The sequence below is a fragment of the Mobula hypostoma genome, chromosome 8 (genome assembly GCF_963921235.1).
Source record: "Mobula hypostoma chromosome 8, sMobHyp1.1, whole genome shotgun sequence".
NCBI lineage: Eukaryota > Metazoa > Chordata > Chondrichthyes > Myliobatiformes > Myliobatidae > Mobula > Mobula hypostoma.
Window position 1 is genome coordinate 108,205,125 of NC_086104.1, and position 17,220 is coordinate 108,222,344.

At 44.6% G+C, this 17,220-nt stretch overlaps 1 protein-coding gene across 5 annotated transcripts in view; it reads right to left on the reverse strand.

Annotated features, from left to right (window-relative positions):
• Nucleotides 1–17,220, reverse strand: part of sytl3 (synaptotagmin-like 3) — a 134,649-nt gene that overhangs the window by 47,412 nt on the left and 70,017 nt on the right. For all 5 annotated transcript variants that reach the window (XM_063056581.1, XM_063056580.1, XM_063056583.1 and 2 more), the window contains exons 3-5: nt 6,516–6,731; nt 5,190–5,257; nt 1,257–1,308 (exon numbers count right to left, since the gene is read on the reverse strand). In XM_063056581.1, the coding sequence (XP_062912651.1) occupies nt 1,257–1,308; nt 5,190–5,257; nt 6,516–6,731 (336 nt within the window). The remainder of the gene's footprint in view (nt 1–1,256; nt 1,309–5,189; nt 5,258–6,515; nt 6,732–17,220) is intronic.

The following is a 17,220-nucleotide window of genomic DNA, read 5'->3' on the forward strand; positions in this document are numbered from 1 at the left end:
GGCTGCGTCCTGTTTCCAGGGATATGTGCAAAGGTCAAAAGGTCAGAGATTGGTTTTATTCTGAGGTGACAAGCCTCCTGCTCTGGGAGGAACTCCGTCATCCAGACCTGAGGGGGTTAACCTCTTCTCCCTACCAGTGGCATGAGGGTCAATGGTGAGGCCCTGAATGAGCCTGCAAGGAAGGCCCCTCTCAGACGGCGGCTCACAGACCAGCTGACAATCCCCAGCCAGACACAGCTGCACACAGGACTGACAGCCACCATGCAGGGAGGCTGCAGTAGCAGACCCAGAGGTCCAGGGCCTCACCAACCACAAAGGCAAGGTAGTATTGAATAGGCCTTGAGGGAGAAGGAACATTTTATTGGCTCCTAAAAGCTGAGGCGCCGCAGAAGACACGGGACCTCAAAACTCAAATATGGGGTGGGAAAAGTGGGAGACGAATAACTGGTTCAGTCTGAGGGAATATGGTGAATAGAGGACATCAGGGATAGCCTAGGGTGCACACGGAATATCAGGTGTACTCTGTGTGTGTATACAGAGTATACAGCCCTGAGTATGCAGACAGTGTACAACAACTGGTGTACACTGCATGTGTGTACAGGGAATACAGCCCCGAGTGTCTAGACAGCGTACAACATCTGGTGTATCCTGGGTGTCCAGACAGTGTACAATATCTGGTATACCCTGGGTGTCCAGACAGTGTACAACACCTGGTGTACCTTGGGTGTCCAGACAGTGTACAATATCTGGTGTACCCTGGGTGTCCAGACAGTGTACAACACCTGGTGTACCTTGGGTGTCCAGACAGTGTACAATATCTGGTGTACCCTGGGTGTCCAGACAGTGTACAACACCTGGTGTACCTTGGGTGTCCAGACAGTGTACAACATCTGGTGTATCCTGGGTGTCTAGACAGTGTACAATATCTGGTGTACCTTGGGTGTCCAGACAGTGTACAACACCTGGTGTACCTTGGGTGTCCAGACAGTGTACAACATCTGGTGTATCCTGGGTGTCTAGACAGTGTACAACATCTGGTGTAGCTTGGGTGTCTAGACAGTGCACAACATCTGGTGAAGTCTGTGTGTGTGTGTGTGCGCACACAGAGCATGGAATACTGGTTTGAGCAATCAAATATTTTGTTTCTGGCCTTGACTTGTTCACCTTGGTACACTGAGCAGGGCACTATGTGATCTCTCCTCCCCCACTGTTTCCATTACTGCAGCCTTTGTAGACAAATAGACAAGGAGACTTACCTTAGTGTCTGTAAGGTCTGTAACAGCTTTTCGCTCATCGTTTTGTGCTCACCTGGAGAAGAAAACAGTCAGGTAACAGTGAACAAGGTGGACTTTATTCAGGATTGTATACTGGTGAATGGAAACTCATGACGGAGTTACATTGACTTTACAAGTTGCTGGAGACACATCTCAACATCTCCCCTGCAACAATGTGATACTGTGATTCTGATGGTTCTTAAAGAATTGATAGAAGCGGGCGAGTCAAGCACTTTGGAAGCAATATTGGTCCAGACTAGTTGGTCATGTGGTATGGGTCAAGACTAATTTGTGATCACATCATACAAGATTCCCACAAGGTGGGTGAGGTGTGTGCTGGTCAGGCTTCTGTACCACCTTCCTGATGGTAGCCATGAGAACAAGGTGTGACCTGGGTGAAAGGGCTCCTTAATCATGGATTCTGTGTTTTTGAGGCATTGCTCCTTGAAGATGTCCTGGATACTACGGAGGCTAGTGTCCATGATGGAGCTGACTGAGTTTACAACTCTCTGTAGCTTGTAGCTTGTGCACTGCACCCCCCCTCCACCCCCAGAACAGACAGTGATGCAGCCAGTTAAAATGCCCTGCATGATACATTTTTTAGAAATCTGCGAGTGTCTCTGGTGACATACCAAATCTCCTCAAACTCCTAATGAAATATAGCTGCTGTCGTGCCTTCTCGGTCATTGCATTGATATGTAGGGCCCAGGGACTCGAAATTGTTCACTGTTTCCATTTCTGATCCCTCTGTGAAGATTACACTTGGAAACGTGATTCTTGTGCTGTCTGGGAACTCAAACCAGCACACGGTCACTCTGGTGGATATAAGGAAGGTGTAACATGTTCCCTGTCCTCTCCACAGTCCAACTACAAAACCACACTTTAACTCTCTCCCTCTCCCAATGGTGAGTGTCCTCCTGCTTCAAAACATACATCATTGTCCCGGTATCTAAAAAGACCCAGGTGACATGTCTGAACGACTGGCGTCCTGTCACACTCACCTCAATAATAAGCAAATGCTTTGAGAGGCTGGTCAAGGACTACATCTGCAGCATGCTACCACCCACAATGGACTCCCTACAATTCACCTACCAACACAACCGATCGACAGATGATGCAACAGCCACAGCTCTACACACCATCCTTACACATCTGGAGAAGAGGGATGTTTATGTGAGAACATTGTTCTTGGACTACAGTTCAGCACCATAATTCCCTCCAGACTTGACAAGAAGCTCAGAGACCTCAGCCTTCACCCTGCCTTGTGCAGCTGGATCCTGGACTTCCTGTCGGATCACCAGCAGGTAGTTAAGAGTGAGCTCCCTCACCTCCAACCCTCTGACTCTCAACACAGGTGCCGCTCAGGGTTGTGTCCTAAACCCCCTCCTTTACTCCCTTTATATCCATGATTGTGTCGCCACCCACAGCTCCAATCTGCTAAATAAACTTGCCAATGACACTACACTGATTGGTCAAATCTCAAATAATAATGAGGCAGCCTACAGAGAAGAAGTCATCGCCCTGACACAGTGGTGTCAAGAAAACAACCTCTCCCTCAATGTCACAAAAACAAAGGAGCTGGTTGTGGACTACAGGAGAAATGGAGACAGGTTAGCCTCTATTGACTTCAATGGCTCTGGGGTTGAGAGGGTGAACAGCTTTAAGTTCCTCAGCACACACATCACTGAGGATCTCACGTGGTCTGTACATACTGACTGTGTGGTGAAAAAGGCACAACAGTGCCTCTTTCACTTCAGACAATTGAGGAAGTTTGGTATGGGCCCCCCCCGAATTCTAAGAACTTTCTACAGGGGCACAATTGAGAGCATCCTGACTGGCTGCATCACTGCCTGGTATGGGAACTGTACCTCCCTCAATCGCAGGACTCTGCAGAGAGTGGTGCGGACAGCCCAGCGCATCTGTCGATGTGAACTTCCCACTATTCAGGACATTTACAAAGACAGGTGTGTAAAAAGGGCCTGAAGGATCATTGGGGACCCAAGTCACCCCAACCACAAACTGTTCCAGCTGCTACCATCCGGGAAGCAGTACCGCAGCATAAAAGCCAGGACCAACAGACTCCAGGACAGCTTCTTCCACCAGGCCATTAGACTGATTAATTCATGCTGACACAACTGTATTTCTATGCTATATTAACTGTCCTGTTGCACATAATATTTATTATAAATTACTATAATCGCATGTTGCACAATTGAACAGAGATGTAACATACAGATTTTTACTCATCATGTATTTGAAGGATGTAAGTAATAAAGTCAATTCAATTCACTAGTTAAACCTGATAATATCCAGGTTAGCTTTATTAGCGAGAAGGGAAGTTGCCAGACCTATGCAGAAGCAAGCTGTTTGATCCTGGAGGACGTGCATGTAAGATGAGAGGGAAAGTTCAAAGGGGATGTGCCTGCCAGGTGTTTTTTTTTGCACAGTGTGTGTTGGTTGCCTTGGACTGAGCTGCCAGGGGGTGGGAGGATGCAGATACAATGAAGTTATTTAAGAGCCTCTTAGATAGGCATAGGACTATGCAGAGAATGGAGGGATATGGACATTGTGTAGGCAGAAGGGATTAGTGTAGTTAGGTATTTAATTACTAGTTAAATTAGTTCATCACAATGTAACAAGGCAAGACCTTTAACGGTGTTGATGAGCAGAGAGATCTTGGGGACAAAGTTCATAGTTCATTGAAAGTGGCTACATGGATCAATTGGGTGGTTTAACAAGGCTTAAGGAATGCTTGCTTTGATTAGTCAAGGCATTGAGTTCAAACATCAAGAGGTTATGCTGCAACTTTACAGAACTCTGTTAGGCTGCATCTGGAGTATTGCATACAGTTTTGGTCACCCCACTATAGGAAGGATGTTGAGGCTTTGGAGAGGGAGCAGAAGAGGTTTACCAGGATGCTGCCTAGTTTAGAGGGCATGTGCTATCATGAGAGGCTGGATAAACTTGGGTTTTTTCTGGAGTGTGAAGGCTGAGGGGAGATCTGATGGAGGTTAAGATTATGAGAGGCAGAGATAGAGTGGACAGGGAGTATCTGTTTCCCAGGTTTGAAATGTCTAATTCCAGAGGGCATGCATTGAAGGTGAGAGGGGATGGTAAAAGTTCAAAGGGAATTTTTTTATTCAGAGTGGTGGATGTCTGGAATGTGCTGCCTGGTATAGTGTTAGAGGCAAATACACTAGAGGCTTCTAAGAGACATTTAGATAGGCACGTGAATGTGTTGGGCATGTGGCCAAGTGGTTAAGGCATTCGTCTAGTGATCTGAAGGTCGCTAGTTCGAGCCTCAGCTGTGGCAGCATGTTTGTGTCCTTGAGCAAGACACTTAATCACACATTGCTCTAGTCTGTGCGAGGAGTGGTGCCCCACACAGACTTCCAATCTGCACCTGGTAAGGCATGAAAATGCCCGACGCAGGCCTCTCACGGTCTGAGTCGACATTCCCTCCCTCCCTCCCCATGAATGTGAGGAAGACATAGGGATATAAACATTGCGAAGGTAGGAGAGATTATTTTTAGGGGATTTATTGATTTACTTTCTAGTTGGTTCATCACAGAATTGTGGGCCCACGGACCTGTTTCTTTGCCGTACTGTTCTATGCTTTAACATGGTGGGATAAAGGGTCTGTATTGCTGTAAGTTCAATGTTATTCAGAGCAGCTCCAGCAGTACGGGAGGCCTTTTCTGCCCAGTGGACAACAATCAGACTAACCGGTGACACAATCCCCTGGCAACAAACATTTTAGAGCCCTGCCTGATCAAAGTCCCATGGCGATGACCGGGTAGAACCTCTCGGGGCATCAGCACTCTTTGTGAACATACTGAGCAAGTTGCACATTGACCCGTCCTTTCCCACGCACTTCTGTGAGATGTGAGTAGTTAACATCAGCAGATCAAGCACCTTGTTCCTGGTGAAATTTCTTTGCCTTTTCCTCGATAAACCACTCTCCAGATTTCACCTTCACCAGCCTGAAACACAGAAACAGCAGAAGTCATTTCAGGGACGGATCTCCAGAGCGTGAGATGACAGTTTGTGTTTGCTGGTTCACACAATCGTCCAGTCGGTGCAGTAGTATTACCATCAGGAAACATGGATGGATGGAACAGTTCTCAAGGGAAAATACAGTGAGGTCAATCACAGAGAAGGGAAATTAAAGAGTTCATAAACCTCCAGATATTTTACCCACTAGAATTGGAAACAGATGGTGGGAACACTGGTTACCATCTTCCTAAATCCAGATATTGTATCTACTAGAGTTGGAAACAGATGGAAGGAATGCTGGTTACCACTTTCCTAAATCCTATAGATTCTGGAATGGTTCCTGTAGATTGGAGGGGAGTAAATGTCACACTGTTGTTTAAGGAGGAGAGAGAGAGAATGGATAATTAGTGATCCTTTAGTCTGACACTGGAAAAGTGCTGGAACCTAACAAGAAATTGGAAACTTACATGATTGAGCAGAGTCATCATGGGTTATGGAAGAGAAATCACACTTGACCAATCCTTTGGTGTTCTTCAAACCTATGTCTAATAGGAGGATGCGGTAAATTTGAATTTTCATCAGGGTTTTGATAAGGTTACCGAAGAAAGTTGGAGCACATGAAATTAAAGGCATTGTGTTAGCCTGGTATTGAGAGTTGGTTTAATGGATAGAAAGCAGTGATTCTCAATAAACAAGCAGGGTTGCCAGGTTATAATCTGCATAAACAATAGATCACCAATTTTCATGCATGCTGAGAGCATGAGGTGAAGTGGGAACGTGGATCGTGATAAAGTAACAAAGAGGGAGGGGATGGGCAGGTCATGAGGGTGGCGGGGGGAGAGAAGGGGTGAGAGAACCAGCTGAATCAGGAAAGACAAGTAGGTATGGGCAAACCATGTGAATCAGCACCCACTTGACAAACGGAGTGCTTTGGGGAATATGTGAAGTTATCCCCTTTGGTAAAATTAGAAATAATGAGTAATTCATGAACAATGAAAGATTGGGAAATTTTTATGTTTGTGTACAAGTCAATGAAATCAAATGAGATTTGGCCTTCATAACAAAAATATTTGACTGGAAGAGTAAAGATATTAAACTTCAATTACACAACCAGTTGATGGGACAAGTGCTGATGATGTAGTGTTTGATCAGCAACTCCTTACAAAGTGTCTTTCACGGAAGGGAACCGAGAAATTCTGAGCCCAACCATGAATGAGTACGAATATCAGTTTAACAATGGCTTACCCTCGAGTGTGACATACGACGCATCTGCACGTTCCTTTGTTACTATAGACGCAGCAATCACTGCACACTCTGTGACTGCAGATACTGCACTCGACGCCCTTGTTAAACACGAGTCCCAAAGCAACCTGGCATCGGGCACAGGAACGGCGGCTGTATTCCCGCCTGCAACTCTTTGCTCCTTTCTGACGGATTTCCTGATATTCAGATTTCAGCTTTCTGTGCATAAGGGAGGAATCAGTAACACAGATCACAGACTCAGAGTTTCACAATGCAGTAACACACACATAAAATGCTGGAGGAACTCAGCAGATCAGGCAGCATCAATGGAGAGGAATAAACAGTCCATGTATTCAACCAAGAACCCTTAATCAGGACTGGAAATGAAGTCAAGTCAAGTCACTTTTTATTGTCATTTCGACCATAACTGCTGGTACAGTACACAGTAAAAACGAGACAACGTTTTTCAGGATCATGGTGCTACATGAAACAACACAAAAACTACACTGAACTACGTAAAACTACACAAAAACAACACTAGACTACAGACCTACCCAGGACTGCATAAAGTGCACAAAACAGTGCAGGCATTACAATAAATAATAAACAAGACTATAGGCACAGTAAAGGGCAGTAGGTTGGTGTCAGTCCTGGCTCTGGGTATTGAGGAGTCTGATGGCTTGGGGTAAGGAGGGGGTGGGGAAGGAGTAGAAACTGGCAGGTGACAAGTGAGTTCTAGTGAGGGAAAAGCTTGGTGGCTGAGAGATGGGGCAATGAAATGACGTGAAAAGCAAGGAGGTGATAGATGGAAGAGTAAAGAACTGAAGAAGAATGAATCTGACAGGGGAGGACAGTACACCATGAAATAAAGGGAAGGTGGTGGATGAGGGAGGGGGTGGACAGGTCATGAGGGTGGGAGGGGGGAAGAGAAGGGGTGAGAGGTCCTACCCAATCAAGAAAGACAAAGGATGGAGAGAATAGAGGGTTGTGCTTACTGGAAGTTAGAGAAATTGATGTTTATGCCATGAGGATGGAGATTACCCAAATGGAAGAAAAGATGTTGCTCCTCCAACCTGTATTTGTTTCATTGAGCAGTAGAGGAGACTTAGGCAGGCATGTCAATATGGAAATGGGAAGTGGAAGTGGAAGTGGAAGTGAAATACCTTTGCTCCATCCCGGCTGTTGTGGTGGATGCAGAAAAGGTGCTTGACAAAATGGTCCCCAGTCTGTATCAGGTTTCACCGATGTACTGGAGGCCATACTGGGAAACCCAAATACAGTGGATGACCACAACAAACCATATAACAATTACAGCACGGAAACAGGCCATCTCAGCCCTTCTAGTCCGTGCCAAATGCTTAATCTCACCTAGTCCCACCGACCTGCACTCAGCCCATAACCCTCCATTGCTTTCCTGTCCATATATCTATCTAATTTAACTTTAAACAACAACATCGAACCTGCCTCAACCACTTCTGCTGGAAGCTCGTTCCACACAGCTACCACTCTCTGAGTAAAGAAGTTCCCCCTCATGTTACCCCTAAACTTTTGCCCCCTAACTCTCAACTCATGTCCTCTTGTTTGAATCTCCCCCATTCTCAATGGAAAAAGCCTATCCATGTCAATTCTATTTATCACCCTCATAATTTTAAATACCTCTATCAAGTCCCCCCTCAACCTTCTACGGTCCAAAGAATAAAGATCCAACTTGTTCAACCTTTCTCTGTAACTTAGGTGATGAAACCCAGGTAACACTCTAGTAAATCTTCTCTATACTCACTCTATTTTGTTGACATCTTTCCTATAATTCGGTGACCAAAGCTGTAAACAGTACTCCAAATTTGGCCTCACCAATGCCTTGTACAATTTCAACATTACATCCCAACTCCTATACTCAATGCTCTGATTTATAAAGGCCAGCATACCAAAAGTTTTCTTCACCACCCTATCTACATGAGATTCCACCTTCAGGGAACTATGCACCATTATTCCTAGATCTCTCTGTTCTACTGCATTCTTCAATGCCCTACCATTTACTATGCATGTCCTATTTTAATTAGTCCTACCAAAATGTAGCACCTCACATTTTTCAGCATTAAACTCCATCTGCCATCTTTCAGCCCACTCTTCTAACTGGCCTAAATCTCTCTGCAAGCTTTGAATACCTACTTCATTATCCACAACTCCACCTATCTTAGTAACATCTGCATACTTACTAATCCAATTTACTACCCCATCATCCAGATCATTAATGTATATGACAAATAACATTGGACCCAGTACAGATCCTTGAGGCACACCACTAGTCACCAGCCTCCAATCTGACAAACAGTTATCCACCACTACTCTCTGGCATCTTCCATCCAGCCACTGCTGAATCCATTTTACAACTTCAATATTAATACCTAACAATTGAACCTTCCCAACCAACCTTCCATATGGGACCTTGTCAAAGGCCATAGTAAAGTCCGTATAGACAACATCCACCGCTTTACCCTTGTCAACTTTCCTAGTAACCTCTTCAAAAAATTCAGTAAGATTTGTCAAACATGACCTTCCACGCACAAATCTATGTTGACTTTTCCTAATCAGACCCTGTCTATCCAGATAATTATAGATACCATCTCTAAGAATACTTTCCATCAATTTACCCACCACTGACGTCAAACTCACAGGCCAATACAAACCTCCGTCACCTGACATATTTCATTCCCTAACAGGAGATCCAACACTGCCCCTTCTCTTGTTGGTAACTCTATGTTTTGCTGCAAAAAAACTATCCTGCACACATTTTACAAACTCCAAACCATCCAGCCCTCTTACCGTATGGGCTTCCCAGTCTATGTGTGGAAAATTAAAATCTCCCACAATCACAACCTTGTGCTTACTACAAATATCTGCTATCTCCTTAAAAATTTGCTCCTCCATTTCTTGCTCCCCATTTGGAGGTCTATAATACACCCCCATAAGTGTTACTACACCTTTCCCATTCCTCAATTCCACCCAAAGAGCCTCCCTAGGCGAGCCCTCTAATCTATCCAGCCAGAGCACCACTGTAATATTTTCTCTGACAAGCAATACACACCTCCCCCTCTTCTCCTTCTGATTCTATCACACCTGAAGCAATTAAATCCAGGAATATTTAGTTGCCAATCACACCCCTCCTGTGACCATGTTTCACTGATAGCTACCACATCATACTTCCAGGTATCATCCATGCTCTAAGCTCATCCACCTTTCTTATAATGCCCCTAGCATTAAAATAAATGCATTTAAGAAATTTTCCACCTCCTTCTCTCTGTTTATCACTAATGGTGCAAACAACTTTACTATTTTATTATTCTTCCTTCTCCCCTACATCTGTTCCTACACTCTGGTTCCCCTCCCCCCTTGTATCTAGTTTAAATCCACTGGAGCCTCTCTAGCAAACCTGCCTACAAGAATATTTGTCCCCCTCCAGTTCAGATGTAAACTGTCCTGCCGGAACAGGTCCCACCTTCCCTGGAAAACTGCTCAATTATCTATAATTCTGAAGCCCTCCCTTCTGCACAATGACTTCAGCCACGTGTTGATCTGCACTATCTTACCTGCCTGCACGCGGCACTGGTAGAAATCCTGAGACTGCTATCCTGGAGGTCCTGTCCTTTAACTCGGTGCCTAACTTCCTAAACTCACCTTTCAGGATCTCCTCACTCTTCCTACCCATGTCATTGGTCCCTACATGGACCACGACATCCGGCTGCTCACCCTCCCTCTTGAGAATACCGAGAACTTGATCCGAGATATCGCGGACCTTGGGACCAGGGAGGCAACAGACCATCCGGGATTCCTAATCTCTTCCACAGAACCTCTTATCTGTCCCCCTAACTATCGAATCCCCTATCACTACTGCTCTCCTCATTTTCCTCCTTCCCTTCTGAGTTGAGGGTCCCAACTTGATGCCAGAGAAACAACCACTGCAACTTGCCCCTGGTGGACAGTATCCAAAACGATGTACTTATTATTGGTGGGAACGGCCACAGGGGTGCTCTGCTCATCCTGTCTATTCCCCTTCCCTCTCCTGACAGTCATCCAGCTACCTGTCTCCTGACTCTTAGGGGTGACTATCTCCCTGTAACTCCTCTCTATTTCTGCCTCTGCGTCCCGAATGATCCAAAGTTCATCCATTTCCAGTTCCCTAACTCAGTTTGTCAGGAGCTGCAGCTGGATGCACCTTTCACAGGTGTAGTCATCAGGGACGATTGTGCTCGCCCTGACTTCCCACATACTGCAAACGGAGCACTCGACTGCCCTAACTGCTGCCTCCATTACCTACTCTTGAGGTAATCAGATTTATTAAAGGAACTTACCCAACCTTACCTCACTTGGAGTGAAGTTCCTCCTCAGCCTCTGCTCGCCGAAGCCTCAGGAGCCAAAGCCTTCCTACTCTGTCTCCCTCTACTCCGTCACCCAGTACAACGTTGCCCGCTCCATTAAACTGCTCTCTTTTAAATACTCCCACTGCCTCACAGTCCGACTTACATGCACTTGTGCAGTCGTGCCCCATTTAACTGCCAAAGAAAACTTAGAGGTGAAGTCGCCTCACTTGGAAGAACTATTTGGGGCCCTGACTGGTGATGAGGGAGGAGGTGTAGGGGCAGGTGTAGTAGTTGTCAGAATTGCAGGGGTAAGTGCCAGGAGGAAGATCAGTGGGGAGGAACAAGTAGAAAGGTGTGCCTTGTGCTAGGATTCCATTGGCGATGGCTGAATTTGTGGAGGAGGATGTGTTGGATGTAGTGGCTCATGAGGAGGTTGGTGAGAATAAGGAGAATCTTATGCCTGTTAATTTGGGGTTGGGGGAATGGGGTGTGTGCACACGTGTGGGAAACAGGGGAAATACAGGAGAGAGTGGCATTGATAATGGTGAAGGAAAAGCCCATTTTCTGAAAATAGAAAATATTTCAGATGTCCCAGAATGGAAAGCCCCACCCTGAGAGGCAGAGGCAGAGGAACTGAGAGAAGTGAAAAACATTCTTACAAGTGACAGGGTGGGAAGAGTGCAGTCAAGATAACGGTAAGAGTTACTGTGTTTGCACATTCCGCCCGTGTCTTGCATGGGTTTCCTCCAGGTGCTCTGGTTTCCTCCCACATTTCAAAGGCATACAGGTTAGTAGGTTAATTGGTCACTTGGGCAGCACAGGTTCATTGGGTAGAAGGGCCTATTACTGTGCTCTATCTCCAAACAAAAAAAAATTAAAACAAAAAGCTTGAGCTCGGGGTTAAACTGGGAAAAAGCTGATTACAACTGTATTCAGCAGGAAGTGAGGAGAGCAGATTGGGTGCAGATGTTACTAAGTAAGTCCACATCTGACATGTGGGAGCGTTTTAAAGGGTAGTCGATTAGAGTTCATAACTGACATTGATGGAAGATTGGTGTGGGAGAAGTGTATTTGAATCTGTGGGACATTTGCACCAGTATGGGGGAAGGACAGATGAGACAGGCAAAAATGACAAAGGACGGGTACCTGAGTTTTTTGGGAAATGTTGATTAGGTAAGGAATTGATTTCCTAAAGTATAGGAACGAGGGGAGATTCGACAGAGAAATAGAAAATTAAGTGGGGTATAGATACAGATAATGCAAGTAGTCTTTTTCCACTGTGATTGGGTGAGACTAAAACTAGGGGCCATAGGTTAAGGGTGAAAGGTGAAATATTTAAGGGAAACATGAGGGGGAACTTCTTCACTCAGAGGTTGGTAAGAGTGTGGAACAAGCTGCCAGTGTAAGTCGTGGATGCAGATTCAATTTCAGGGAAATTCGGATAGATACATGGATGGGAGTGGTATGGAGGGCTAGGGTTCCAGGTCTTTGGGACCGGACAGAATAATAGTTTGGCATGGAATAGATGGGCTGAAGGGCCTGCTTCTGTGCTGTACTGTTCTATGACTCTAATACAGGACAGAAGGTTTTATCTGAATGCACACAGTACATGTAATAAGGTAGGTGATCTCACAGCGCATTTAGAGATGGGCAGGTATGACATTGTGCACATCCCTGAGTCATGGCTGAAAGAAGATCATTGTTGGGAGCTTAACATCCAATGGTGCACATTGTATCAAGAGGACTGGCAGGTAGACAGAGAGGGTGGGACAGCTCTGTTGGTAAAAACTGAATTCAAATCCTTGAAAAGAGGTGACATAAGATCAGAATATATATGATTTCCTTGGAGGTAGAGTTAAGAAACCGTAAGGATCAAAAGACCCTGATAGGAGTGATATACAGGCCTCTAAACAGTCACCAGGATGTGAGGTACAAATTACAATGGAAGATAGAAAAGGCATGTAAAAAGGCCAATGGTATGGTAGTCACGGAGAATTTCAGTATGTGGTGAATTGGAGAAAATTAGGTTGGTGCTGGATCCCAGGAGATGGAATTTATAGAATGCCTACATAATGGTTTTTTTTCTCTAAGATTGAGCACACTAAGGAAAAGGCAATTTTGGCTTGGGTAATGAACCGGATTTGATTCGGGAGCTTAATGTAAAGGACCCCTTAGGAGAAAGTGAACATGATATGATAGAATTCATCCTGCAGTTAAAGAGGAAGAAGCTAAAGTCAGATGTATCAGTGGAATAAAAGGAACTACAGAGACCTGAGAGACGAACTGGCCAAAGTTGATTGGAAGGGGACACTAGCAGGTATTTTGGCAGAATAGCAACGGCTGGAATGTCTGGAAGCAATTTGGAAGGTGCAGGATGGATACATCCCGAAGATGAAGAAGCATTCTAAAGGAAAGATGAGGCAACTGTGGCTGACAAGAGAAGTCAAGGACAGCATAAAAGCAAAAGAGAAAGCCTATAATATAGCAACTATTGTTGAGAACCTAGAGGATTGGGAAGCTTTTAAAAACCAACAGAAGGCAACTTAAAAACAATAAAGAGAGAAAATTTGAAATATGAAGGTAACAAGAATACTAATGTTTTTCAGATATATGAAGAGCAAAAGACAGACAAGAGTGAACATCAGACCATTGCAAAATACTTCGGAGAATTTATAATGGGGACCAAGGAAATGGCAAACTGAAGAAATATTTTGCTTCAGTTACACTGTAGAGGACACCAGCAGTACGCCAGAAATTCAAGAGTGTCAGGGAGCAGAAGTAAGTGTAGCCGCTATTACATAGGAAGAGGAGCTTGGAAAGCTGAAACACCTGAAGATAGAGTAGATAACTCACCTGGAGAAGATAGAGGTAGCTGAAGAGATTGTGGAGGCATTAGTAATGACCTTTCAAGTATCAATAGATTCCGGAATGGTTTTGGAGGACTTAAAATTGCAATTATCACTCCACTCTTTAAGAGGGTAGGGATGCAGAAGAAAGAAAATTATAGGCCAATTAGCCTGATTTCAGTGCTTGGAAAGATGTTGGAGTCTATTATTCAGGATGAGGTTTCAGGGTACTTGGAGTCACAGTATAAAATAGGACAAAGTCAGCATGGTTTCCTTGAGGGGAAATGTTGCTGGTAAAATCTGTTGAAAGTCTTTGAGGAAATAACAGGCAGGATAGACAAAGAAGAGTCAGTGGATGCTGCTTAATTAGAATTTCAGAAGGCCTTTAATAAGGTGCCGCACATGAGGCTGTTTAACTAGATAAGAGACCATGGAATTACAGGAAAGATAATAACATTAATAGAAGATGGATTGGATCGGTGGTAAGGAAGGCAAATGCTATGTTGGCATTCATTTCAAGAGGAATAGTGTATAAGAGTAAGGAGGTGTTGATGAGGCTCTACGGGGCACTGGTGAGACCTCATTTGGAATGCTGTGTGCAGATTTGGGCCCCCTATCTTAGAAAGGATGTACTGATGTTGGAGAGAGTTCAGAGAAAATTTACGAGGATGATTCCTGGAATGCAGGGGCTAACATATGAGGAGCGTCTGTCGGCTCTTGGACTGTATTCATTAGAGTATAGAAGAATGAGAGGGGATCTCATAGAGACACTTCGAATGTTGAAAGGGTTGGACAGAGTAGATGTGGAAAGGTTGTTTCCCTTGGTGGGTGAGTCCAGGACAAGAGGCCATTGTCTTAGAATTAGAGGGTACCCAGTTAAAACAGAAATGAGGAGAAATTTTTTTAGTCAGAGGGTCGTGGATTTGTGGAATTTGTTGCCACATACAGCTGTGGAGGCCCGATCATTGAGGGTGTTTAAGGAGGAGATTGACAGGTATCTAATTAGTCAGGGTATCAAGGGATATGGGGAAAAAGCTGGAAATTGGAACTAGATGGGTGAATAGTTTAGCTCATGGGGGAGCTGTGGAGCAGACTCGATGAGCCGAATGGCCTACTTCTGCTCCTTTGCCTTGTGATCTTGTGAAGATTGGCTGACTGTCAAGAGGCAAACAGTGCGAATAAGGGAAGCTTTTTCTGGCTGGCTGCCGGTGACTGGCGGTGTTCCGCAACAGTTGATGTCCGGTCCACTGCATTTCATGTTATTTATGAATTATCTGGATGATGGAATTGATGGCTCTGCACCCTCTACAAAGCCTCAACATCCTTCCTGTAGCGTGGTGACCAGAATTGCACACAATACTCCAAATGTGATCTAACTAAAGTTTTATACCCCTGCAACATGATTTTCTGACTTCTCCGCACAATGTTCTATAAGCCTTCTGCACTTCCCTATCTACTTGTGCTACCACTTTTGGAGAGCTACAGACTTGGACCCAAATATCCCCTTGTGCCTCTAAAGGCCTTACCATTTACAGAATACTTTCCTCTTTCCTTTGACCTCCCAAAGCGCAACACCTCACAGTCGTCTAGATTAAACTCCATCTGTATTTCTACACCCAAATGGGGAAAGAAGTTACAAACATATTACAGTTTAGTCATGAACATAGACAGTACAGCAGAATATAAGCCTTACAGCCAATATGTTGCGCTGAAACTTCAACTTGCCCCAACGTCAGTCTAGTCTCCCTAGTCCATTCCTCATCTCCTTGTAACTCTCTAGAACCCTGTCTGATCCTTGCTTTCTCAACCTTAAGTAAGCCTTTTCCTTCCTCTTGACTAGATGTCCCACACTTCTTGTCAACCACAGTTCTTCAGCCTACCATGCTGTCCCTGCTGCATTGGAACAAACTTATCCATACAGGTGCTCGCTAAACAACCTCCAGCTTTCCATTGTGTGTTTCCCCAACAGGAAGGAGTAAAGGCATAGACTATTTTCTAAATAGGGTGCAAATTTGCAAATGGACTTTGGAGTTCTTGTGCAGGATGCACTAAAGGTTAACTTGCAGGCTGAGGCGATAGCAAGGAAGACAAACTCAATGTTACCATTCGTTTCAAGAAGACTAGAATACAAAAACAAGGATGTAATGCTGAAGCTTTATAAAGCTTTGGTCTGACTACATTTGGAGAATTGTGAGCAATTTTGAGCCCCATATCTAAGAAAGAATGTGCTGGCATTGGAGAGGGACAAGAAGAGAATGATAGGGTAAAAGTATGAGCAACACACATCTAAGTTGCTGGTGAACGCAGCAGGCTGGGCAGCATCTCTAGGAAGAGGTACAGTCGACATTTCAGGCCGAGACCCTCGTCAGGACTAACTGAAGTTAGTCTTCCTTCAGTTAGTCCTGACGAAGGGTCTCGGCCTGAAACGTCGACTGTACCTCTTCCTAGAGATGCTGCCTGGCCTGCTGCGTTCACCAGCAACTTAGATGTGTGTTGCTTGAATTTCCAGCATCTGCAGAATTCCTGTTGTTTGCGGGTAAAAGTATGAGGAGCTTTTGATGGTACTGGGCCTGTACTCACTGGAGTTTAGATGAATGAGGGGTAACTCATTGAAAACTACTGAATTTTGAAAGGCCTAGATAGAATGGACATGCAGAGGATGTTTCTCACATTGCAGTGGCTGATACCTGAGATAATTGGCTCAGAACACTGGAATAGAGAAGACGAGGAATTTCTTTAGGTGAAATTCATTGCCACAGATGGCTGTGGAGGCCAAGTCATTGGGAATATTTAAAGCAGAGGTTGATAGGTTCTTCATTAGAAAGGGTGTCAACGCTTATGGGGAGAAGGCAGGAGGAGAGGATCAAAAGGGTTATAAATCAGCCATGACGGAATTATGGAGCGGACTTAATGGGCCAAATGGCCCATTTCTGTTCCTGTATCTTATGGTTTTAACACGTTCCTGTAAGGATGAAAAATAAGGATGGCAAATTTCAGAGACCTTGGATGAAAAGAGATAATATAAGCTTAGTCAAAAAGGAAAAGGAAACAATATTTAGGAAACCGAAATAATTACAAAACCCTTAAAGGAAACAGGAAATAAGAAACAAAATAAAATGAGGGGTAAAGGGGGCCCTGAAATGCCCTTGGTGAGTGGAATTAATGAAAATCACATTTTATACATTCTTTAGCTGGGAAAGATTAGTCCATTCAAGGAAAAGAAATGAAGACAAAGGATGTGGGTGAGTTACTAAAGAGTACTTCGCCTTGGTATTCACCAAGGAAAAGGACATGAATGTTACCGAGTTCAGGGAGGACTACGTTGTCATTCTGGACCACATTCATATTAAGAGTGAGGAGATATTGTGTGTCTTGAAGAACTTTAATGTGGATAAGATCCCAGGTCCTCATAGGATCCATCCCAGGATACTGAGGCAAAGGAGGAGATTGCGGAGCCTTGTCAGGGAACTTTGCATCCTCCTCAGCCATGGCAAGAAGTCGGAA